General features: G+C 43.6%; 2 protein-coding genes across 2 annotated transcripts; one reads left to right on the top strand and one right to left on the bottom strand.

Annotated features, from left to right (window-relative positions):
• Window positions 1–2,513: 2,513 nt before the first annotated feature.
• On the bottom strand, window positions 2,514–7,994 carry ZP2 (zona pellucida glycoprotein 2). Its single transcript, XM_027683933.1, has 16 exons — window positions 7,814–7,994; window positions 7,632–7,726; window positions 6,852–7,010; window positions 6,451–6,495; window positions 6,029–6,193; window positions 5,523–5,619; window positions 5,258–5,439; window positions 4,750–4,879; window positions 4,398–4,579; window positions 4,226–4,317; window positions 4,015–4,139; window positions 3,559–3,748; window positions 3,147–3,282; window positions 2,957–3,053; window positions 2,785–2,871; window positions 2,514–2,698 (listed from the first exon to the last, which is right to left on the bottom strand). Exons 1-16 carry the CDS (start codon window positions 7,992–7,994, stop codon window positions 2,553–2,555), a joined length of 2,109 nt encoding a protein of 702 aa, XP_027539734.1. The 3' UTR covers window positions 2,514–2,552.
• Window positions 7,995–12,098: 4,104 nt separating this feature from the next.
• ANKS4B (ankyrin repeat and sterile alpha motif domain containing 4B) lies at window positions 12,099–17,323 on the top strand. The gene is made up of 2 exons (XM_027683744.1): window positions 12,099–12,391; window positions 15,625–17,323. Exons 1-2 carry the CDS (start codon window positions 12,228–12,230, stop codon window positions 16,697–16,699), a joined length of 1,239 nt encoding a protein of 412 aa, XP_027539545.1. The 5' UTR covers window positions 12,099–12,227; the 3' UTR covers window positions 16,700–17,323.
• The last annotated feature ends 4,337 nt before the right edge of the window (window positions 17,324–21,660 follow it).

Below are 21,660 nucleotides of genomic sequence, written 5' to 3'. Positions count from 1 at the left end.
GTGAGAAATATTTTAAACACAGCGGAATGTTAAACTAGCATTTCTTTCCCCGTGTGTTTACACAACAATCACTGTAACAGTGTTTAGTAAACTCCAACCATCCTAGCACAGACTCCATCCAGCAATGAGAAACAAGGAAACCTCTGCCTGAACATGCACTGATCTTTCCCCACGCTTCAGAACATGAAGGATGGAGAGAGGGAATATTAAGAGTATTAGGTTTGCTTAGATCAGAAGAGCTAAAAGCCTATACAGGTAAGTACAACATGCTGTTAAGTACATAACCCTCTTCACCAAGCACCACTTTACTGGCATTTGCAGAAATACTTCATATTCCAGCCAAGTGCTAAGTCAATAGGACTTAAGTATAGTAGGAGGTTTGCTGGACAGTAGCCTAAGTAACCACTTCAACCCTAACCTCTATCTAACAGACAGTAAGTGACTTGAAAATAAGTAGCTCCAATATGAGATCTATGGTTTCATTTTATTTATACTGACAGTATAATTTTAATTAAACACCAGCGTAGCATCTTCCCACTGATGTTCTCAGTACTCTGTGCTCTTTTTGCATGAAATATACATTAATATTTCAAAAATGTCCCCTGAAACCTGTTGCATGAGGAATAGCCCATTAATAATGCTTCAGTGAAGCAAGGGCTGTGGCAGACAAGCCCCCAGCCCAATGCTATTTATGTATAGCATGTTTGACCATTAGCAGGGTCTGCATGACGACTTGATCTGAAGCCCTGCACGTGCAAAGAACATGGAGCTGGGCTTGTGATGATCACTGCCCCTGCTCACAGAGTTGCCAGACAGTATTTAACCCAAGGCTGTTACACTCCTAGTGCAAAGCACTGTCATCCCTTTTCATTGTCACATGCAACTGTATTTTATGCCTTATTTCCTTGACTGTGCAAAGCAATGTGTACAAAATACAAGACAGAAAACAACAGCATGACTGAGACTGCCTCACCTCAGGTGGGCAGTGTTACATCTGCAGATAGTGCTGTCCTTGTCTATACTGAAAGCTGCAACAAACAACTACAGTGACATTTTAAAAACATACACTGAACTTTTAACAAAACACTCAATGTATTCCTTACCCTGCTGAAGGGGAGTAACTGCTAAGAACATAAGCTTTCCCTGAAAATTTTGGCATAAGACAAAAGCAAAAGAAACTACACCTCACAAGTGAACGCACTAAAACTGCAATACTGGTGACAGTGGGAGAAGTAGGAGATAAACTGAATGTTAACTTGCTGTACTAACAGACCTGTCCCAATGATAAGTCCTAGAGGAGTAGAGAGCAGTTGCTGTAACCAAGCAGACCATAAGGAAGCCACAGGTCAAATGCAACCTAATGAAGTTGGTGTGCCACAACCAGTCTTCAGAGGATTTGTATTAATGCAAAGGCAGCTTTAGAACTCTGTTCTCCCTGCCTGTAGGCTAAACTTACTTAAACCCTGTTCTGTCCACAACCTAGTGTTATTTAGTTTACATGGTAATTACCTTCAAACTTTCTCCGATTTGGAAGAGAGAGGAACATATGAAAAAGTCAAGCTCTTGGGTGTGCTAGAAAGAGCATTAAGAGCTCAAGTAATAGCAAAAGGTGACAAGAGAAATCATTATCAACTCCTCTGGCATGCTAATAAACTGGAAGAATTTTCTAGTTTTTATACAATATTGAAAAACTGGCATATAAAGAAAACACAGAAAGTGAACTGAAATTAGTTAATGCTATGCATTCCCTCTTTTATAACTCTTAAAGAGAGGGGGAGGAAAACAGTTATAATGAGTAGCTTTTCTTCTAAGCATCAGCAGAAAGATTTTGCCTCAGTATGTAAGTATTGCAGACAAGACCACTTTATCTGATGGTCGTACCCCTTTTGCCCCTCACTCAGTTTTCTGAGACTCCAGGGTATATATTCCTGGCGCTCCTGTTACATGGCCATGAAGCTTCTGGCCATCAGAAAGATCAGCTCTGGCAGCAGAAAAAGTCTGGTCCACTTTGGTTTTCCTGAAGTTCTTCTAGACTGCTATACTCTAAAAAGGGAGGCTCCACTGTAGATCTCCTTCAGAGATCTTTCATAGTTCTCAATTTTGTTGTTTTGTTTTGGTTTTTTTACAGTAATGTTTTAATACAAGTGTTGGGTGTGTTGCTAACCAAATGTCAGTAAAGCCAAGTTCTAATTTCCAGCTGCAGCACAGGGCTCAAGATTTGGAGGAGCTGCACAGACCGCAGATATTGGTACAATATGGATTTTTAAAAACCCATTTGAATGAAATTACAGTTCTGAACAAAGGTATTTGATAAGCACTTCAAAAAGCAAATTGGCTGCAGAGTCCAACAGGAATTTAACACAGCAGTGGGCAATTTCAGAACAAAGACACTCAAGAAATGAAGCATTATAGTCGTTGCTGAAGCCAAATCTACAATAAGAACATATTCAGGGGACCGGAAGTATTGAATTTCATAAATAGATGTAGGAGAGGGAATACATGACAGACATAATTGACAGAGTGACTACTCCAAGTTTATTTGGCAATATACATTAATGTACCACATTTACCATGTACGCTCTTCTCTTTAAGCATTTAAGAAGAGCCAAAAATAGTAGCATTGTAGCCACCAGAGAGAGAATACCAACAGCAGTCATTGCAAAGCCAGCCCATGCCTCCTTGCTCAAGAGAGTGCTCCCTACAAAGCAAGGGGAAAGGTAGTTTGTGGAGACAGCTCTTCATTAAACCCACACAACACCCACCAGCACCAAACTGGCTCAGTACCTCTGGTTGTGGACCATTCTTCTGGCACGAGGAGAACAGGACCCCCCAGGCTCACCACTGCAGAGTTCACCTCTGGCATCCCACTTTCTGCAACAGACACAGCAGAGTTGAACCCCAGAGTGCAGGGGGCTATCTTGGGTCAGTGAAACCTAAAGAACTACTCGGGCGTTACCTCGCTTGCTTCTAGATGGCCTTGGGCATCTTGCCATGCACAGTGGGGAGTCTGGGTGGAAACGGTCACAGAGCAGAGCACTGCAGTGGAAGTACACCTAGGACAGAGAATGAGAGCTCCATTATTACTGTATTTTGAGACAATACCTGCTCTTATTACTGCTCCCAAGTAGGAGGAAAATGTCACCTACTAGGCCAGGGAGGGCTTTGTCACCAGAGACAAAGGCAAAAGTCTTTACTTCCAGCCTTTGGCGATAGTTGGCATAGCTGACCCCGTGCCCCACAGGATGGAACACAGTCCTGTAGCTGTCCAGGTCATACTCACACCTGCCAATAAGTAAGAAGCAAGTCAGAACAGCAGGATAAAGAAAGTCTGGGTTGTTGAGTTTGATTTTTTCTTTTTAAGCAACAGATTGGAGTTCAAGGTAAAGGTGCTACCATCTTCCTACAAATTCCACCATACCAGGGCAGTACTTGAAAGGCCACCTCAAATGAAACCCTTGTTCCTGGGGCTCTATTCCTAAGAATGGTGCAGGGGGAAGCTAGGAAATACTCCCCCCCCCACTGCAAAAGATGCTTCTATTTCTCTGGCAGAGCACTCACCCATCAACAACGATATTCCACTGGGGAAGTGAGCTTGGATCTTGTGAAGCTGTTGCCCAACAATCATCCAATACCAGGTGGAGGTTGGGATCATTGCGGTTCAGGACCTGAACTTCCAGGAAGATGGGCTGCCGTAGGTACCTCACTATGGGATACTGATCCTCACGGTACGGCTGCCTGTACGAGTCCTCTGCAAGAACCAAAGTCCTGTTACACAAGGCAGTGTGCAAAGAGGGTCCTGAAGGCAACTCTGGTCTCAAGCTCTTCAACAGCAGCTGGTTGAACAGCTGCAGTCTGTCCTAGAGCCAAATTTGAGGCATCTGCTTCAAGTAGAATGGTTGGGGGAAAGGAAACATCAAGCCCTGGAAGGCCATGTACTGGAGCAATTCACTCATACATCCTCCCCTCCACAAGCTGCACTTAATTCCCAGCCACTGAGCCCAGCGTCAGCTTTACCTGGGTAGCTCAGGAGAACTAAGGAGAGGGAACCTCGGTTCACTGAAGAAGCCAGAGGAGGAAGGTTGTCTACTTTTATAGTGAGGGAGGCATCACCGCTGCTGAAGGAGCACAGGACTGTTAGCCTGTAACAAGGAAGGAATAGGTAAGTCTTATATGAGCATATGGGTAATACTTAGTCCTGGATATCCTGAAGAGGTTCCAGACACACCTGAATTCACTGTCCCTTGAGATCCTGCCCAGTGGAACATCTGCTTGTAGTGCCCTCACCTCATTCTCATAAACAATCTTCTCCCCATCAAACTGCAGATAAGTAGCAGCATTAGTGAGGGTATTCCAAATACACGAAGCTCACCCCCCATCAATCCTGGCTACAGACTTACCCAATACCTGGTCCCACACCCATTCAGTGGGACGTGAAACCAAACCCTGTCATTCAAAGGTGACTTGAAGGCTGGCTGGCATGCAGGATCTCTGAGCCTAAGGGTATCCAAATCCAGCAGTGGTGTGGTACTATCAGCAAGGATTTCAAAATCCATGTGTCCATCCTGGGTGCATACAGCAGCTGTAACAGAGGTTCACATAAGTTGTCATGCCAGTCAGTGACAGCTCAGTCCACCAAGAGCTGTTGGTGAGACAAACTGGTCCATCACAGGCAAGTGTAAGAACAAGGCTGTGCTGAAGCATCACCATTCAGGCAGCACAGGGGCTGAGGCCACTGCAGAAGTCACTCACCTATCGGTGTGCGCTGGTCACAGGGGCACTCAGGGTGCATCACCATTGCCACGGTCTCCCCATGGAAGTGAAAAGCCAGTTTCAAAGAGGACATGTAGGACTGAAGTCCTGAGCAGCTCTCCCCATGTAGCTGAAGGACAAGAGTTACTCTCCTGAGCAGAACTCCATGTATACGTGTTAGAGCTGTTTAGCTCCCCCTGAGGCCATCATGCTCGTCCAGCCTCAGCTTATTTGTTAGCTTGCATCGCCCCAGGCATGCAGAATACCTACCCTCCCAAGGAATATTTTCACCTCCTTCTGTTTTTGCCAAGAGACTCCATGAAACCCAATTTACCTTTGAGTGATGCCCATCTATTACAAAGTCAGTTAAATCACACCTGCCTTCAGCCAGCCACAGGGCACATGACTGACTTGACAGATGCTTAGTCAGAGTCAAAGCTGCTGTGCTCTGGTTCTTAAAACAAGTTGGTATCACACCAATACCTGTGACTCAAGGATCAGAACTCACCCTGGACTTCAGGACTCCCCTGCTAATATGGAGCCTGACCCCTCTTCGCATGTCCAGAGTGATTCCATTTTCCTGAAGCTGATCCATGGGGATGGTCTTATCTTCTACATCCACAGCCATAAGGGTCCCTGGGAAGGCTGGGATGACAACAGTCATGTGTGTTGCATTACAGATTGCTGGACCTGCAACAGCATCTTTTGTTACATTTTACACCAGTTTCCTTGGGGCAAAAGCAGGTCAGGTTCTGACTTTTTCTGTGAGTTACCTGGTGCACAAAGCATTCTTGCCTCCACAGTCAGCCTGCGCTCAGGAGAGCCATACATGAGCTTGAGTGCCACAGTGTAGAGCACCTTTTCATTGTGCTGACAAAGAAGATGGAGCTCTATTAGTGCTCAGCTTGTGATCCATCACAAGACCAACCCCACAGGGTTATGTACTACATCAGGCTACTGATGCTGTTCATGTTTGCAACAGCAGTTTCTTCCCATCTCACCCTTTCTAAAAAAAGCTGCTCATGAGACTGCCGGTCAGGTGATCCCAGAACAGGCTGTAGCTGTGCTGCTGTCTGAGGTGCAACACTGTGCTCCCCCATTTCATTGTGCTGGGCAGTTCAGTGACAGCTGTGCAAAGTCAAACAGCTTTACACACACCAGCTCAGCACGTCAGCTTGACATCAGCTCTGCCCGTGGCCTGAAAATGCTTTCCACAGGTCTGCAGGAGGGAAGTGCCCAGCAACACTAACTCCTCAGTGCCAATTCTCCATTCACCTACCTTGTAGGACACAACTCCAGTGGCAGTGAAGGCCACCTGAAAGATCAGGTTGTGGCCATCAATTAGGAAGTTGTAGCCTTGCTGCATTGCTTGCCCAAGGCTTAGCTGATGTATTGTGGTTCCATCATCAACTGACAGAGTCCAGGACAATGGAGCTGCTGGAACCTGCAAAGCAAGAGATCCTTGCTTAGGGAGGGAAGGCACAGAAGCAGCAAGGCATTAGACCTTCCCCCCCTTGCAGTGCTGCCACCTCACAGGTTTTACATTCAAGCACCCTTTACTGACAGCATAGAACAAGACTTCCCAACGAGGTGCAATTACACCAGAGAGATAACTACTCCAGCTTGGAGACATCAGGCTCAGTTTTGGTCAAAAAACCCAAACACTCCCACCTGATCCCTTTGCCAGCAGAAGGCACATACCATATGCTCATCGCCAAAGCTTGAAATGAGTCCTGGGAAAGTAATCTGAAACACAGCACAAGGGTTAGAATACAGAAGCAAACAGAAGGCTGCAGGGCTGTAACCATGGAGGAAAATTTCTATTATAGCTTCCCAAAGCAGACAGCCAACATCAGCATCCCAGTTCCCCCTGCAATGGGGCAGGAGCCAGACCATGTGCATCTTAATGACCTCTTGCAAACTAGCTCTTCAAAGAGCCAGCAGCCATGCCAACATGAACATGCAGCCAAGAGACCTCCCTGAAGATGACTGGAGCTTTCCCCAGCTTTCTGCAGATCCCAGCCACACAGTTCCAGGAGACAGTCGTCCCACCCTGCAAGTCTCAAAGCAGAATCTATAGCACTCCCAATTCTTCTGCTTACTGCCATGAAGTCTTTTGTACAGTTTGTTGCACCAGCAAAGACAGGAGTAATGACTTCATCTGCATCAACACTGTCACAGTGAGTGCTGTAGGTTACATTCATCTCCACTCCCATTGTGTCATTCACCATCAGCTTCCACATTAACTTGTGCTGACCGTGCTACAGACAAGATAGATTGGGAAAAAAAAAATATGTTGAACAGAAGATATCTGAGAAAACTGCAGGAGTCAGAAGAAAGCTTCAAGAACTAGCAGGTTGCAGTGTTAGAGTCAGCTGTTCAAAAAACTAAGCTGATAAATAACAAAACCAAGAGTCTTCTGATATTTCAAATGCCTAAAAGCAACAGATACCAGTAAAGCTTCTGGTTTTAGCCTCCCATTTACTACTCTATCTCAGCTGCTGTGATTAGCATGTGTTGTTAATTGCTCTGTCAATATACATACATTTAAATAGAGTGGTGCTCTGAAACACTTGAACCTGGTCCATACCCCTACAAGAAAATCTGTAAAGTAGCTCAAGGCCTTTACAGGAGAAATAGCATTTATGGCAGGCTCTGAGGGGTTTAATCCACCATTGAGAAAACAAGAATTCTGACAGTTTTGTTCAACTTCTGACATGATCTCTTCTTCTGTAAGGGTTTTAGTTATCAGAAGTGTATGTATTTTCACTCTTGAAGAAAGTTAGAACTAGAAACCCTTTTAAACCCTGTCCTAACCAGAAAAGGAAAAAAGAAATCCCACACTCCATCACAGCAGCTTCCCAGAAGGAAGACCCCTTTACCTCCAGGCTGGTGCAGTTTTCAAACGGGACACTGAGCATCAGCCTCTCATAATCCACAGCGTGGTCACAGGACATGATCTCCTCACCACTCACATCTAGGGAGGACATGAAAGGTTAGCCCTGCAGGGAGGCACCTGCTTCCAGGCTATAGCAGGGAGAGCCAGGGCAGTAGCAATACATACCAACAACCCACACATGCCAGGAGTAGTTGCCAAGCCCTCTGGAAAACTCAACTTCTACCCCATCCCTATGACAGGTCACATTCTCTGCAAAGGGAAGACCACCATGAACTCCATTACCCTCCTGCTTGAGGCACACACCCTGCAAGCCCCCAGCCAGCCCTGCTTCAGAGCCCCCTTCCATGCCAAAGCAGAGGGGAATCAGCTCCAAGCAAACCTAAAGCCCAGACCCACACCACTGCCAGCCCAGAGAGGGCACCTTACCCAAGAGATCCTGATCCCCCAGGCCATCAGCACAAGGGGCTAAGGGCAGCAAAAAGCCAAACAGAAGCAGCAACCTGCAGGGAAGAGAACCAAATGAGAGAGCATCAGGGAAAGGACTCAGCTTCCCATCCCTCTCCAAACCCCACTCACCACATCCTTGAGGTGCTCCAGCACTGCTGCTCCACAAACAACCCCATCTCTCCAGTAGAACCACAAGCTTGTCCTCTGGCTGCCCAGGGAGGGTTATATAGGACCCAGGTCTGGCTCCACACAGGTGCCACCTTTCTGCTGCCCCAGGAACAGAACACTTGCACCTGCTGCTCGTTGAGACGGGAGGCTCACAGGAGACCTTAAGGTGATATCGAGTCTTTAGCATGGATTGTTGTTTCCCTCTATTTTGAAGGCATTTTTTCCTTGCTGTGATTGTGTACTCCCTTCACTCCCTTGTCAGATAGTGCACAGAAAAATGCCCATCTTTTTGGCAGTCACTTTTTAAAAAGGAGATTTCTGTGCCACTTTGCTGCCCCTGTCCCTCACACACTGGCAGCAGGACAGGACTTGAGACACCAACGAGCTCAACATGGCTTCCCTTGGGACTGTTTGTAGCACTGGTAATTATATCATGGGGGAAACAATTCCCCAAAACAAAGAGTCTGAATGCCAGGTCAGGGCTTTTACTTATGAGTGCTCACAGCAAAACCACTTATTTGATATGTCACTATGATACAATAGATAATGTCACTGCTTCCAGCCCTACAGAAGCCCCTCAGTTTGCTTTTATGTGCCCAGTATGGCTGGGCATCGAGGCGTGAGGGTGAGACAGAGCTTTGGCAGAGTTGGCTTTGTTGCCTTTCAGTTTTGAGTATTTTTCCCTATTGATTAAGGCCTTGCTCCTGAAATGACATGTGAAGGCACTGCAAGGATGCCCTTGGACCCACACCTGAGCAATGATCATGTTAGGATGGGTCTCAGGCAGCACCAACTGAGCCTGGTGTGGGTCATGCTCAGCCTGGCTGTGGGAACTGGCTGCTCAAGAGGACATCCAGCAGCAGCGTCCTGGGGCACAGCAGTTTTACCACCCTAAGAAATGAAGAAATAAGCTTTTATTGTTGTTTAAATGTTGTCGTCATCTCTGAATTTTGTAGCCACGATTACCCAGTGTGACTAATTTCATTCTTCCCTAAACCCATTAGTTCCAAAGATCTCATTAGGCAAGCAGACACTTACTTGCCTCCCCTTACATGGCCTTTACCATAGCACATTTAGTGCTTATAAAAGTTGGGATGAGGAAATGTGCTGGATAATACCTCCTGCAAAACAGATGGCACAACAACATCGCTGTGCATATGGGGCTCCAAGTTATCTAGAACAACATAACTAGTGATGCTGCAGCCTTTCAGTCTAAATAGTTCATTTAATGGGTAATATTTTATTTAAGATAGTTCTCAAAATAATAGAGCAATAATCGTATACATAATAAAATCCAATAACAAATCAAAGCTGCCAGTTAAATAATTCATTAGCTTACACCACCATGTACCCTCACAACAGAGTTTCTCTTGAGCCTGGTAAGACATTTCAATTGGAAGTGGTTTTGAAGTTCTTTTCAAACCCAAAAAGAAAAGCTTCATTCTAACTACCCAGGGAATTTAAAAAGTTCACAATTTTGAGCTTTAGTCTCAAAAGAATAATCTCCATTCAGGCCGAGAATTTAGCTCATTTGATGTTGAATCATTTATTGCATTTCAAGTTGAGGTTTTTGGATGGGACAAAGATGAACAAGTACCAGGAGTTAAGAAACAGATGAAGATTTTGTTTGGTCTTTTCTTTTTTTCTTTCTTTTTTTGTGATGCCCACTTTTGTGACATAAATAATAATGAAGGTTGCAAAGTCTTGGAGCTTCTCTCCAGTTGACATGGGTTTTTCTTTACCTCTAATTAAAACCTGGAACAATAGTTTCCCACTTAGTATTATACAGAGTAATGTTCTTGTAAGATCAATATTTTCAGATGTTGGACAATAAAATTCACTCTGAGATCAACACTTTCTGTGCTGAATTAATCAAGAGAAAAGCAAATGAAGGTACTTCTGTAGTAGAAATCATAAACCTTGAAAATGAGAAGGACTCTTCTGCCACCAAATCACTTTCATGGGTGTATCTAATGACGTGAAATGCAAACATACAAGAAAAGGCTGTTTCCTGTCTCCTATCAGCCACTGGTGGTACAGGTAGTATGTGCCTTTTACTTTTGAGAGTAAAAAGGCTTACACTGCCCAGTAAAGAAAATAAAATTCAATGGCATCAAGAAACAGCTAATCTGAAGTATGTGTGTATATATATATATATGTATGTGTATGTACCTGTCTTTGCTAGTTTTTTCTAGTAGCTGTAAATTTGACTCAGTGCTGAGTGCCTGATTAAATAGAACCCAGAATAAATTACTGCTTTTTTTATTAGAAAGGTGTTAATGCAATGCAGGGAACTTGAGAAAGGCCTGAGGGTGAAACTATCTTCTAATATGGGGATGGAGGTTGGCCTGGGTGAAGTACAACCCTTCCTCACTGCCCTGGGATGGCAGGACAGCACCGGGCACGGCTATGTCTGTGGATGACATGAAGGAAAACCAGGGACTTGGTTTAGTCCTACCTAGACTTATGTATTTGAAGATTCAAACCTGTCACAGGATCTGACTTACTCTCCTTGTCCTCCTGGGAAGAAAAATATTGGTACAATTTCATTCCTGAAGAGCTCTTCAATCTCTGCCTGAGAAAATAATTAGGAGAGAAAGCCCAGTTGGAGAGGTCTCTGGTGTATTACATGGGTGCCATTATGGGATGTAAATGAGGTGGCAGAACTCCATTCAGGGGTTGCACCAACTCCAAGCAAGGAGTTGGTTTGAATCGCTACTGGTTCTCTAATGGGAGCACAACAAGCAACAAAACCCCCCTGCTAATTGCTGAGGGCAGAGTCTCTGAGATCCAGGTTAATTCAGTGAGTCACAGAAAACAGCTTGGCAAAAAGTAACGTTTATCTGGCAGCTGTTGTGAATGTGACCAGAATAACCCTCAGACCACAGCACTGCACGAAGCTGCAGGTAGAAATTTAGCGACTTCTTCTCAGCTGCTGTTTGAAAACTGACCTTTTATGTGACTTGCTCTTAGTAATTCTTTTGAACCTAAAAATCAGAATTACGGTCTAATTCTGTAAGTTTCTACTTGTAGAGGTAGCCCTTAATGTCACTGAAATCAGGGGAAATGACTTCGAAAGCAAGAAGTGGTCATATGTGATGGGAACTGGACCCATTTATTCCCAGGCAAGGACCACAGTGCCCAGGAAGGGGCAATGGGTGCAGGCCAATCGTGTTGCCGTTTCTTGAATTCCCTGTACTATCCTAAGGAAATCCTGCACATTTTTTTGCATCTGAACCAGAGCTTACAATACTTGTGAGGTGAGTCTTATATTTGCCAAGTTCCTGAGGATGCCCTGATGAAATGCCATTTACAGGGCTGTGGTTTTGCCAGCTGTGACTTGCAGACTTGCTGGGGGGTTTATCCAAACACCACCCTGTTCCTGACAGGTCTGTTTTCATCCCCACACCAGTTTGTGTACACAAAATGGCTCCATGGAACCGCCTGCTTTGGCAAGGCAGGTGCTTGTTTTCAAATGCAGCATCCCAGTGAAAGATGGGTTACAAAGGACTTCACCAGTACAGGTAACTGCTCATGCATTTCATCCCATGGAACTCAGGGATGCTTTATTACTTAGGGTGAAACCTGGTTGCACTGACATTCATGGCCTTTTGAATGCTTTTTGAAATTTTTGAAGGTTTTTTTTGAAGTTCAAGGTCTTTTTGCAGTTTTCCCAGAACAGGTCAGGCAAAGACACAGAGAAGATGAAGGAATCCCCTCTATGTTTAAGTAGTCAAATGTGCAACCAACTGTAAACGGCAGAGGAACCTCCCAGGAAATGAAAGCATTCCCTGTGCAGAGCTCCAGAGAAGCTGCCTGCAAGGATGAACTTTGCCTCCCCATTCTCCTCCTCACAGGGACCTCTCAACTTGTAATCATTAATGAACCATCCCTGTAATGGAGGAGTGACTGTACAGTCTGGATATCGCTCAGAGCTGCCTTGGGAAACCAGAAGCTGCTGAAAATGTCGAGCAGGTATCACAAAGCAGCGGCCGATGGCAACTTGGACCTCTTGAAAGAAGCCACTAGGAAAGACCTCAACACTTCAGATGAAGATGGGATGACACCCACCCTTCTGGCAGCTTACCATGGGTATCTGGAGGCTCTGGAAATCATATGCCGGAGGGGGTAAGTCAACCAGCCTCCATTGCTAAAAGCTTGTGGCTCAAAACTATAATTAGTGCTCGTGTTTCTAATGCCCCGATGAGCTCAGACCCTGAAAAATCAGGCTGAAAATCACAGTAATTTCTTTCAGTGCATTCACCCAAGAATTGTTCCTTCATTTACAGTGGTTTAGGTCCAAAGCCTGTGAGGGGTGATCTGTTGGTGAAGTCACATTGGCATCAGTAGGACCACATTGTGTATGGAGCCTGCAGGGAGTGGGACCTGGGTGGGACCTTGACTCACTGTGGTGGAGGAGAAGGTGGCCTTTTGATGATGTCTTTGAGACAGGCCTTACAGAGAAATGCATTGTTTGAAACATTTTTAGCAAAAAAGATCTCCCATTTGCTTCTAAAGTGCAGTCAGTAGACACTTGTGAAGATTTAATGCTGTCCAGAGGCAAGTCACAACTGAGAGTTTTGAAACAGTAACATCTAAGATGGCTATTTCTCTGCTCATTATAGTATTAACAACTACCATCGTGCTAAAGCTGAAAACACTATCTTTTCAGAGGCTGTGATAGGATCCTTGTAAACCAGAAAAAAATTAAGAAAAAAAGAAGTAAGGTTTTCTACAGGTTCATTTTTTAATAGTAATATTGCTGTATCACTTAAATGTCCTACATGATTGAAATGTCCTATTGAAATGGTAATTACCTCCCCACCATCCGTACTCTCTTTCTCCGAGCCCACCTTTTAAGCTGTGATTCTATATTAATATCTAATAAAAGAAAATATGATCTTGTGTAGAGATACAATTAATGAAATGTTCTTTCTGGGCTGAGATGAAGATTAAGTTGACCTGTATTTCCATTGATAATAGTTTAAAGAAAATTGGAGGGAAAAGTTGAATAAGTATTTGGAGGTATTTGAGTTTTATTAAAAATGGAGTTGAAAAAAATGGTTTTTCCTAGATTTGCTTTATAGCTCATTGAGCTCAGGTGTGGCTGTAGTATCACAATAAAAAAGACCTTTGGACTGTGTGGTTATTGCTGTGTCCTCAGGAGAAACAAAAATAGATTGACAGTTTTTCAACTTCTATAATTAAGGCAGCTCCAGGGAAACACCTAGTCAATGAGTTTTGTCCCTGAACACCTACAAGACTAGCTAAGGAATATATAAGAAAAATAATTTCTCACTCTTTTTCTTGGTAAAGGAGCACTTTGGGACAGTTTTGCACTCAAAGTCTTCAAATATATGCATTCACCTCTACTTTAATCTAAGATTTTTTGGCATGATCAGTGGTTGTCAGAGATATGGCTGTAGCCTCACTGGTTTTCTTGGGAGAAGCTGAATTTTGGAAGACTTACAATCTGTTCTCCAGTCAGTTAATGTTTTCTTGTGAGAAATTATTTTAATTATTTTTAACAAATTCATCATTTCCTTGAAGAGGTTTCCTGACAAAGGCTCTGAGGTACAGGGTGAGTTTCTTTAGAGTGGTTGCAGATTTTAGGACTCTCAAGCTTGCAACACATTCAGCCCTTGTAAAGTGTGGCAGTACTAACAGTAAACCCCTTTCATCTTGAAATAATTTGTCTTCCCAGGCATCAGGAGACGTTTTCTCTACTTGTCTTGCAGGTACATGAATAAAAGCAAGACCAAGTAGCAGAATCTGCTCTCTTTTGAGTGAGCCTTTTTCTTGGGAAAGCAGGGAAAGGAGGAGCATCAGAACCCAAAGTGGATGTCAAATGGTATCCAAAGTCCCACTGAGTTGGGAGCAGCCATTCTGGTTTGTCAATTGTTTGAGACTCAAAGGCTGGCAGGTTCCACAGGGAAAAGAGACCACAAACAGCTGTGAAGGGGCCTGGGGGAGGCCGGATGACCCAGCGCTTCCAAGGCTCAGGATAATGCAAGCTCTTTGCTAGTGTGGGAATTCAGGAATCAGGCATGTTTGGCCACAGTCAGGCAGTTCCCCAGGGCAGAGCCACAAAAGCAGAAATATGTACACATGGTTTGCATGTGTCTGAGTGGAGAAACTTTGATCCTCAGCTGCCACCTCCTTGCGGCAGCGCCTGCGCTCCTGCAGCCACTCTCACTCGCTGTTGCATGGGGAACCCTGACCTTGCTCCTGCCTGGGGCACTTTAGGCTGAAGGATGTGTTCATATCTGGCCCTCAATCAACCTGGTAGTGCTTTTCTTCAGGGAGACTCAAAGCCAGAGATCAGTGCCTGAAGGACGTTTTTGTGACAGGAGATGCCACTTCTTTCATAGTACAGCTGCCACATGGCACCAACCTCCAAGGCTTGAAATGCTTGAATTCCCAAGAGTAGAAATTCTCCTTGTAAATTTGGTCCCTGGCTCTGAAGTTGTTAAAGATTTTGGGCTGCTGTGGCTGCCTTGGTTGTTGGTCACAAGAGGCCACAAGTTCTGTTCTGAACATTGCTAGTGTTGGTCCTGCCAAATGTGTATCAAAATATTCAAGCTGATTCTTGTCTGCAGGCAGCAGTTCAGTGTGAAGTCAGTGCAAGAGTTAAAAATAAAGCAATACTTTTCACTGGCTTTAAATTCAATTGAAAAGTGTGGCATTTTATTTTCAAATGAGCTTCTGCTTTTCAAACCCCCATGAGCAAAAGCAGCTAAAGGAGAACAAAAGAGTTGAAGAAAAACAATGGCATCTGTCTGGGTTTAAACTAACAGCAATGGAGACAAATGTGTAATCAGGGCTTTACTCTTAATCATTTACCTATTACTTACCCCAAAAGTTACTGCATGTACTCATTAAATATGTGTCACTGTGGTCAGTGAGGAAACCTCCTAATATTGTCCCTGCATTTCACATGCAAAAGAGAAGAGTCACCAAAACCCCTTTAAAATATTCCATGCAAAAGCTATTGAAACAGTTTTGCCAATAATTCCAATGAGAGTAAGTCAAAGCCTGAGCCCACTTTGAGCTGCCAGACCCCGGGATGACAAAGGAAATACCCTGGTTCTCTTATGGAGGATGTATGAGCAGTCCCACCCAGCCCTGTGAGCTCGTTTAATTCACAGACAGGCAGGATTTAGAGCTTGTGCCACACACACAGCTGAAGGCTTTTGTAAGTGGGTGCAGCCCCGTTCCAGTGGCTGGAGCCAAGCTGACCCATTGTCACTGGGCTGTTCTCCTCAGAGCAGAGCAGAGCTGAACGTTTGGTGTCTGTTCAATCCCACTGCAGTGCTGCGTGTGGGAACACCCAGCTCACTGTGTGCTGTTTTCCTTCTCAGAGGAGACCCGGACAAGTGTGACATCTGGGGGAACACGCCTCTCCACCACGCTGCCTGCAATGGCCACCTCCACTGTGTTTCTTTTTTGATCAGCTTTGGTGCCAACATCTTTGCTCTGGACAATGACCTCCGCACTCCCCTGGAGGCGGCTGCCAGCAGGGACCGCAAGGAGTGCGTCCAGATCCTGGACAAAGCTGCCACCGAGCAGATGGTGCTGAACCCCAAAAAGGTCTCCAAACAAAAAGCACAGGCCCAGAGGAACGTTGAGAAACAAATCAAGGAGTGTGAGAAGCGCCAAGAGAAACACCAGCATGAGATGAACCGGAATTATATGAAAGAAAAGGCTGGCACAGTGACTTCTTCCAGAGGAACGCACTCCAGAGTAAAGCTGCCCGCTCTATTTGCTTCGAATACCACAGGTACTTTTTCCAAAAACCTGAAAGATACCTTGAAACTGAAGGCAAAAAAGACAGCTGGCAGCACAAGAAGCCAGGAAACACAAAGAAATGACCAAGAGGATGATACAGGTCGGAGAAATGTGATGCATTTGTTTGATGAGAAAGAGGAGGATGAGTTACTGAACGACCTTGATGAGAAAAACGTTGCTGATAATGACAGTCAGCTCTCCATTTTTCAGCGGCCGGGTCTTGGCAAGATTGTGTTTGGAAGGAATTTGGCTGCGGATGTAAATCCTGGAACTGTGTCTTCCGAGAAAGAAGGTGTCAGCTTTACAATGTCCAGTGAGCTCTTTCAGTATGAAAATGCTGAGAATGGCAGGGCAGGTGATGCTGAAAATGGTGCTGATATCCCTTGGAATGAGGAAGAAGTCATTTGGGATGACGAGGAAGCAGAGAACACACCCCTTGAAGTGTTTCTGGCATCACAGACGCTGGATGAGTTTCTTCCAGTCTTCATGAGGGAAAAAATCGATTTAGATGCCCTGATGCTATGTTCAGATGAAGATCTACAGAGCATTCAGATGGAGCTTGGGCCAAGAAAGAAAGTCCTGAATGCTGTGAATAAAAGAAAACAGGCACTCAAGAACCCTGGAAAAACTGTAGATACTTGCTTATAAATTATCAGCCCTGTTGCTGTAACCTGCACATTGATTCATTGCCTTCTCTTTACAAAGAGCATGCAATTCCTTTCAGATGTCTGCTAAAGCAAAGGGCAGAGAGGTTACCAATTGCTTTAGAAAGTACAGCAGGGACAAAGATTTTTCTCTCTGCATAGATGGCTGTGGTGAACAGGATATTAATTAAGCACATTCTGTCAAAAAGAAAGAATGTGAAGGTAAAAACCCAAAAAGCTTTTTCTCCCTGAACTGTTTATGGGGTTTGGATTTCTTTTGGTCCAGATAATTTAAAATATCAGTGAAGGCAAGCCATGCTACATTCCTTTATAAAGCCCTTCCTTTTTTTCTCCAAAACCACAATGCAAAGAGCATTCTCAGAGCTTGAGAGCTTTGAGTTTTCTCCATTCTCTTCTGTTTGTTCTGATCACTACAAACTGCTCTTCCTGGTACTGATGATATGTTAGAAATAGCATCTGAACCTTGATTTCAGCTGTGGTTTATTGACAGTAATCACCTCTGAATGAATGTAAACAACACTAATTTGCAGCAAGTTTCATATTTTTGACTAGTAAAGTTTTTACTACTGTATTGATAATAATTTAAAAATACATGAAGTATCTTGCATAGAGATGTTCAGTCTGGGTTGTATTTTCTTTTCTCATCTCATTAGACTGGATCCAATTGCCACAACCCATGACATCCTAAATGTCATCAAGACTGCAATACTTTTAACTACAAGAAGCTGAGGTTTAATTTTCAGCATTTTGGATCTGTTTTAGTGTATTCTCAGCTTGGTTCCTATAGGCTGCATTTACCATGCAAAGTCCCAGAAATGAGGATTCATATCACACACCTTTTCCTGTGGGTTGTTGTCAGACTTAGCCTGAGAACTGTGTATAGCACACACACAGAGCTCATGAAAAGAAAAAGAAAATGAGACTGTGCTGCTGTGGAAGCTTCTGTTCTTCACCATCTGTCTGCAGGCATTCACAGCAGGGTTCCCCTCATCTCCCTCTCAGACCTGTTCCTTTTGGAAGCCAGTGCTATCAGATATAAATTAATCACTCCTGTTCAGTTTTGTGAATCTAATAAGGTGTTTGTAGCAGCTCTGGCTAAGATCACAGATTTTGGATGCACGTTTATTAGCAGAACATTTATCTTTAAATCTCTTTCTATAGCTTCCCATTTAGGCAGCTATGATATTTTCCTTAGGGGTATACTGCATTTGTGGACATTAATCCTAGTTAATGATCTGGGGTTTTTCATGTTTCGTTTTTCTATATCATCTTGTGACTTTGATTTGTATATCACAATACCTTTCCTTGGCTGGACTTTATACTGCAGCCTTTTCTCCATGGATTCCTGTACTTCAGCAGGTTGATATTTTCTTCTATTAGGCAATCACATCAAAGTCCTGCTCTGTGCAACCTTCCATGATTACTGTGCTCAGCACAGTAATTGAATCAGGCACCTTTCTCCCAGACTGTGTTGTTAACCTGCTTGGTTGCTTTCATTTTGGCTAAGAAATTCCCAAATGTTTAACAAAGCAGGAAGGAAACAATGAATCTTACATATTTGAAGGCATACAGTAAGTGGATTTTAAGTCCCCCTTCCCTATCCTGGAGATGCAGATGCTTCCCATTCCTCCTGGTAGCTACAGAAGAGGCAAGCCCAGCCTCATCTCTCCCTGCACCCTCCAGTCCCTGCAGCTGCAGCAGCTGAATTCCACACAGGGTTGACACAAGGTCTGTCCTGCTCTGACAGCTCTGATAGCACAAAGTGCTGAGCATAATGCACCTTTTTCAGGCCAGATTTTAAATAACTGGGGTAGACTGATTTATCCAGGAAACGCTTTCAAAAACCCTAAGTGTGCAAACGCCTGTCACTGATGGGAGTCAAATGTAGGTAGAAGAGAAGGTGCTTTAGGGGGAATCAGGACCCAAGTATCTCTAAATTGGACTGAAAATCTGCCTCTCTGCTTACTCATCTGCAGCCTCTGACAGCCAGAGATAACAGTCAGTTTATGTGCAGATGGTCTCTGCTCAGTTGTCAGAGGCATCCTGTGTTCAGGCATGTCCTTATGTATTCCCCCTGACTCTATGGAGCTGGAATGAACAGCACCAGATCTGTAGGAGTCCCTTGTCCTTCAGAAACTGCATCAAGAGACTGAAGAAGCACCAGAGCTCCCCATATAATACTTATTTTTAGGTAACTGAATCAACTCCATTTTTTAATTTTTATTCTTTTTGATTAAAAAAAGTGCAACAGTGCTAACCCTTTTCTTGTGGGATGGTATGAGGCAGCCCTCTGAAAAAAATTATTAAAAAGGAACACTCATATTTCAGGTTTTTTCCATGTGTGGATTTTTTTACCAACCCCTTTGTTTCCTTTATAATTTGGAAGTATTTAGTGAATCCTAGCTGTGGCTCCTTAGTGATATTTGTATAGCTCAGTTCAGTTGGAGAGATTTTATGTATCCCATGTGCAATCATACAGCCCAACTCAAACCCAAACCACAAAACCATGGGATCTCACAGGAGCACAGCCCTGCCAAGTACAAGGCTGTCCTTCCTTAAGGATTTAGTTCTCTGCAGTGGACAGACATCAAGAAAATGTGCAGCATGAGACAACAACTGCAAAACTGAGTATCACAGAGGAATTCCCCTTTGCATTCTGTGATAGCATTTACTGAGAGAGCAGTCACTGCAACAACTTTAATACTTTTCTTGTCTTAAAAAAACCCCAAAAAACAAAAAAACACTAAAACCAGAAAAGTAACAGACAACAAAATGAAGCTGAAGAAAAACAGTAGTATCTATTTATTTTTAATATAAATGCAAGTTACACAATTTCTTGATCCTCTAATTTTATAAGAGAAGGAAACATGGAAATTGATGCTATTCTTTCCCCTCAAAAAACTTAAGGATGGCATCTGTGCAATTCCCATTGTAACTGAACCGATTCCTCTTCATGACTTCAGAGGTACAACACTGAACCAGGCTCCCAGAACCTCCCATTGCCAATGAAAGCTGAGAACACTGTGGGTTTTCAGAACCAGCTCTTTGGACTGGCTCAATCTACTTTTTAAAGTGCATAGTCTGTAGCAGAGTACGTGTGAAAATAAACTTCTTCCCAAACACGATGTTTCACTTCAAATTACAGATCTTGTGTTACACGGGGGAACTGGGGGAATACTGTCATAAATAGTACATTTCCATACAGTTCCTGAATAATGCAACATTGATGGCTTTCATGTTTGCCTCACGCTAGTGGAGTTCTCCCTCACTGATGTAACAAAACTAAGCCAACACACACACACACTTCTGAACATTTCAGAAATGACAAAGAAGAAACAAGATGTAAAAATAGAAGGGTAATTTTGCTACAATTAAAATGCAAAAGCTCACAGAGAAATTTCTATTATTCTTTCCAATGGAATAAACAGGATCAATGGAGTTCCACTTCTATCCACACAAACACATCCTTTGTCCCTATTCCCTTACTGGTCTGGTACCCTTTCTATGCTACCTCTGCAAATTACAAACTGCCACTTACTACTTTTTTTCCAACTAGCTTACACTAGGCTTATAATTGGGAGTATTATTTACATCACACCTGCACTGTGCTCATTAGCCTCTTCTGTACTTACCTACACACCACCAAGGGCTTTAATGCCACCTGCTTCTGAACCTCCTTCCTGCTGCTCCACTCTATTCTACTGGCACTGTTTCATTTAACTCTTCCACAGCATGAAGAAACACTTAATAGCCTGCATGAAATAATATGCAAATAGAAATAAAATTTTACAAGGCACAGCTCTAGCCTGAGACAGGAATTTGTTTCCAGGGCAATAGCTATTTTTCAGCAGATGCTCGATCTTTTGCAAGGCAGTTGCATAACAGCATAAAACTGGAACTCTTCCTTATGTCACTGGGTTCCTCTGCCAGGGAAGGATCATGAAAATTCCTGCCCCAGCTAATATTTGGGATAATAGAACAATTACTAACTGAGGCATGGTACAGCCAAACTGAAAATATTTGCCTGTACATTTGAAGTTTATCATACTCAAATGAGTTTGTGTGGTTCCAACCTTCAAGAAACTTAGAAATTCTGAGAACTTACAGGCACCATAGGTTAACAGCAAAATCTCCCCACAGAACACAGACAAAACTTAAAACACATTTTAGTTCTCATATGAAAACGGCAGTATCCCACCAAGGAATGAATTAAGGGAGGTACTGAGAGGAAATCTAACACTGTGGAGGCATAATTATTTATATAAACTCCCACTCAGACCTGTGCTCTTAAATGAAAAACCATTGGGTCTGGGGGTGGGGAAGATGGATTGCAAGGGGTGAAAATAAAAAATGGTGACTTCCAGATCCCAGTGTAAGTTGGAAGGGAAGGGGTGTCCAGGAGTCAGAGGTGGGCTGTTCCCAGGAGATCGGAGACAAGGTTACTGTCACTGGAGCACTGAAACCCACAGCTGCATTTAAAGTACCATCATAGGCAAATATGATGCCAGAGTCCATTCTCCAAACTGATGTATTTTACCCCAGTATGAATTAACTCCCCAAAAACCACAAAATCTATGGAAAGACGGCGAATACATAAATAATTAGGGAGGAAAAGCATTGATTCCAGAATGACACCAAAATATGTAAAGATACCCTGGTTAGTATCACTGCAAACATCTAATACCTGCTGTTACAAGAGAGATACATTTATTAGCAATACTGCAGGTATTTAAGACTTGCAATTAGAAAACTTGAGAAATCAGTTGACTGCTGAATTTTACTTTTCATTCTTGAGTCCTCTAGAAGGGCTACTTTCAGATGAGATTGGTGCCTTTCTTGTTAACAAAGGACCCAAGGAAACCAACTGCAAACCATTCTCTTGGCCTCACTGGCATTGTAGACTTCCCCTTTAGTTTGCAGCTGACCACGCATCATAAACAAATT

Source organism: Neopelma chrysocephalum, unplaced genomic scaffold, assembly GCF_003984885.1.
Source record: "Neopelma chrysocephalum unplaced genomic scaffold, ASM398488v2 Primary Assembly neopelma1_65, whole genome shotgun sequence".
In the NCBI taxonomy this organism is placed as follows: domain Eukaryota; kingdom Metazoa; phylum Chordata; class Aves; order Passeriformes; family Pipridae; genus Neopelma; species Neopelma chrysocephalum.
This window is presented reverse-complemented; position numbering and strand designations above follow the sequence as displayed.

Coding starts and splice junctions, on each gene's coding strand:
- ZP2 (XM_027683933.1), bottom strand. CDS start 7,994: ATGGAAGGGGGCTCTGAAGCAGGGCTGGCTGGGGGCTTGCAGGGTGTG. Junction 5,440..5,522: donor AAGAATGCTTTGTGCACCAG/GTAACTCACAGA, acceptor ATGCTGTTGCAG/GTCCAGCAATCTGTAATGCA. Junction 2,872..2,956: donor GCCATCTAGAAGCAAGCGAG/GTAACGCCCGAG, acceptor TGTCTGTTGCAG/AAAGTGGGATGCCAGAGGTG.
- ANKS4B (XM_027683744.1), top strand. CDS start 12,228: ATGTCGAGCAGGTATCACAAAGCAGCGGCCGATGGCAACTTGGACCTC. Junction 12,392..15,624: donor GAAATCATATGCCGGAGGGG/GTAAGTCAACCA, acceptor TTTCCTTCTCAG/AGGAGACCCGGACAAGTGTG.